The following is a 3,449-nucleotide window of genomic DNA, read 5'->3' on the forward strand; positions in this document are numbered from 1 at the left end:
GGAATGGCAAAATGTACATTATACTTGGAATGACATTGTCAGCAGCCTTTTAAAAATGAGAAACTGGGGCTGGAGAGATAGTTTAGTAGCTGAAAGCACTGGCTGCTCATAGAGGAACCAGGTTTGGTTCCTAGAACCCACATGGCAACTAACAATCAGCTGCAACTCCAGAGGACCCTGTACCATCTTCTGTACTCCACTGGCACTGCACATAAAACACCCAAGTTAAGAGTAAGCACAATTAAAAAGAAAAATGCAGGAAGTCTATCTCTGACTACCTGCCTACACACGTTCTTGGTCCTTGCTTGGCAGGGGGGTCACACTGGTCTGGGTAGAGTTGTCATCCCTGAGAGAGGACCTTCTGTACTCTATTTTCTAAGGCTTTCTTTTGTCATCCCAATTATGCAGGCTGCTGCCTGCTCTGTATAATGTCCCCTACAGTGAACCATCCTGGCATCTATTCCTGAGATGCTAACCTTGGCCCACCTTACTTCTGCCTTTGGTCCCAGCTCTCTAGATTCTGAGGTATGCCCTACACCTGTCTCAGCCATAGGATGTTCTGTTCAAGCGGGAGCAGATGTGGTTACCCTGAGCTGGGTGGCTATTTCTGGGGTAGAAAGGTGCTGAGGGCCCATGGGTTCATGACTAACTTTAGCTGGGTACTCAGTAGACTAGGTCACTGATGGACTAACATCTACCTGACATTCCTAATCACTGGCTCCTTTCCTGGAACCTGCTAGCTACCTCTTGGTGTTAACCCTGTCATTGTTCCTGCCCTCACTTGCTCATATAGCTAAGGTCTAAGGCCTTTCTTGGTGGCCACACTGCAACTGAGTTCTGATCTGGAGCAAAAGATGACACAGATGTGGAGGCCTGACACCAATTAAGCTGAAAAGGCTCACTAAGGGGCAGCACCTTCGAGGATTTCATGGGCAGGATGAAGCTTATGGTTTTTCCTGGGATGGTAAAGGGCTGTGACTCCTACTCAGAGCATCACTATGCTATGAGAGAAGAATGGAGAAAGTTGGCTGGAGGCTGGCCAGCCTGTGCTGCTCTTAGCTCCATCCAAACAAACAAAGCCCCTCACCTAAGGCTCTCCATTCCCTGCCTGAGGAAAGTACCTTGCCCATTGTGGTCCTGAGGTAGTAGAGACTCTTGAAATTTTTGGGGGGATTATCCCTCTGTGCTCTAGTTCGCCAGGTCTAGTCCCTACGGTGGAGGGGGAACACTGTAATAGGATGGGTGCAGGCTTTTAGAGCAGAAGCCTCTGTGGGGATCTCTCTATGCACCCAGGATCTGGGCATAAGGGTTCCATCAGCCATGTGCAGGACTGAGGGAGTGGGAACTCTCCCCAGGGAGACAGTCCTCACCTGCACAAAAGGGCTAAACTCCACACTGCTGCTCACCGGGTTCTGAAAGACCCCACTCCAAGTGCAGTTCTTTTGGCAGCAGTGCCTACAGTATACCATGACAGAGCCATAGAAATTGTCCTGGCCTCCCATAAGCTAGGGAGAGGAAGCTTGGTGAAATTTTACTTTTCTTATTGCCTCTAGAGCACACACTTGGAAGTCCAGTTTGGTCCATCAAGGAGCCCGTCTCACCTAATGCATGAAGGCTCTTACAAGTTGGTATCTACTTGAATGCAGGGACAGGCCGGGGAGGACAGGCAGGGCTCGAGTACGGGCCTTTACTGACTGCCCCTTTCCAGAAATACTGAGGTCTAGGTGGGCTTTATCCCATCCAATACCCTTCTCAGATCTCAGGTGTTGCAACACAGCCAGCTGTGGCCTGTGGTTCTCAGGTGAGTGGAGCTGGTGTCTTTCCTGCTGTTTCACATACATCTACATCAGGACAGACCAGATGATGGCAGAGCCAACTCCAGAGATTTTAGCCAGCAGAGTGCAAATGAAAGACAAAACCCTTATCACTGAGGCAGGAAGATTCAGAGACAGAGAGAGGCTGGAGTTCCTGTAGTGTTTATTTGGGGGAGGGTAGTGGCAGTGACTGCCCACTGGCAGAAACAAACTGTTGTGAACCAAGGTCAGTAAAAGGAAGCAGGAGCAGCTCAGCTGACTCAGTGGTCCTACCTACACCGTGTTCAGTCTTGAGACCAGGAAGCCACAAGAGTCATAGAAGACTGAAGCATATCTGGACCTAAGGGTCCCTAGAGCGAGGCACAATGTCTCCTTGTCAACAGGCCAGACTCTTCTGTGCCCCACAGATCCTGACACTAGACCAGTGAGCACAAAAGCACTTTCCTCAACAGTGCTTCTGACTGGGTGCTTTGTTCACCTATTCAGGTATACAAGGGTGGAGTAACACTGACCACTAAACTCCAGGACAGAGGCTGCTGTAGCCCAGGGGTCAGGAAAAGTCAAAAAGGCATCCAGGCTGGTCCTGAGGCTTCAGTGGGTTTGGAGAGCTCACTTCTGGAGAGCCTGCAGTTCAGGAGGTAGATCACACCCTGTGTAGACACCGTTGGTAACACTATATTCTAGAAGCGCTCCAAAACAGGGATCCTGAGGAAAAGAAGAGAGCCAAGTAAGTGAAGGCCCAGAGTCTCCTGGTGCCAGGTGCATCGTTGACCTCAGAAGTCATTTCCTGAGACCTGTATCCCGCCCCACTTCCTCCATCAAGACATGGCAGCCCAGTGTTCTGTAAACTCACTCTGACAAGGACATGAGGGTTTCCCAGAACGATCAGCAATGCTTTGGGTCTTGTGATTGCAACATTAAATCTTTTTGAATTGGACAAGAAACCCAAAAAATAACGGTCATCTTCAAATCTATCTTCATTTGACCGCACCTACAAGACACAAAGATGAATAAAAATGGTATTTCAAGGTTTGTTTTTTTTTTTTTACACAAAACCAGAAAGGTTAAGAAGCAACATGACCTCATCTGTCTGCAGACAGAAAGTCCCTGAGATGCTAACAGATTCTGTCTGGGTTTTCATTTTCTTTTTTGCATCTGAATTTTCACTCAGCAGTTAGCATGAGCTTGCAATGAGGATACTTTAAAAATTAAAAGTCAGTGGTTTGAGAGTTAAGCTGTCCTTGTGTGGTGGATAGGGGCAAACGTTGGGCTTCTTTCGCCATCTGAGCACTCTGCTCTCTAGCTGGCTGTCTTTCACTATCTTTTTTCCTTTTTTTCTTTTGTTGTTTTAGGCAGGGTGTTACTATGTAGCCCTGGCTGTCCTGGAACTTACTATATAGACCAGGGGGCTTCAAACTCAAAGAGATCTGCCTGCCTCTGCTTCTGAAATGCCAGGATCAAAGGCGTGCACAATCTCATCTGTCTTTCACCAGTTTATTCCTCCTCCGTGCATTGGCTTTTCTTCCTAAACTCTCTTCACCTGGGCTCCTGACTTATTCCTCCTCCGTGCATTGGCTTTTCTTCCTAAACTCTCTTCACCTGGGCTCCTGACACCCCCCCCCCCCCCCCCCCCCC

At 48.6% G+C, this 3,449-nt stretch overlaps 1 protein-coding gene across 1 annotated transcript in view; it reads right to left on the bottom strand.

Moving 5' to 3' along the window:
• Positions 1 to 2,128: 2,128 nt before the first annotated feature.
• The window catches only part of Mov10l1 (Mov10 like RISC complex RNA helicase 1), an 82,837-nt gene continuing 81,516 nt past the window's right edge, over positions 2,129 to 3,449 (bottom strand). The window contains exons 24-25 of the mRNA XM_013348818.2: positions 2,668 to 2,805; positions 2,129 to 2,519 (exon numbers count right to left, since the gene is read on the bottom strand). Coding sequence (XP_013204272.1) covers positions 2,424 to 2,519; positions 2,668 to 2,805 — 234 coding nt within the window. The 3' untranslated portion in view covers positions 2,129 to 2,423. The remainder of the gene's footprint in view (positions 2,520 to 2,667; positions 2,806 to 3,449) is intronic.

This window comes from Microtus ochrogaster, chromosome 15, assembly GCF_000317375.1.
Source record: "Microtus ochrogaster isolate Prairie Vole_2 chromosome 15, MicOch1.0, whole genome shotgun sequence".
NCBI classification, from domain to species: domain Eukaryota; kingdom Metazoa; phylum Chordata; class Mammalia; order Rodentia; family Cricetidae; genus Microtus; species Microtus ochrogaster.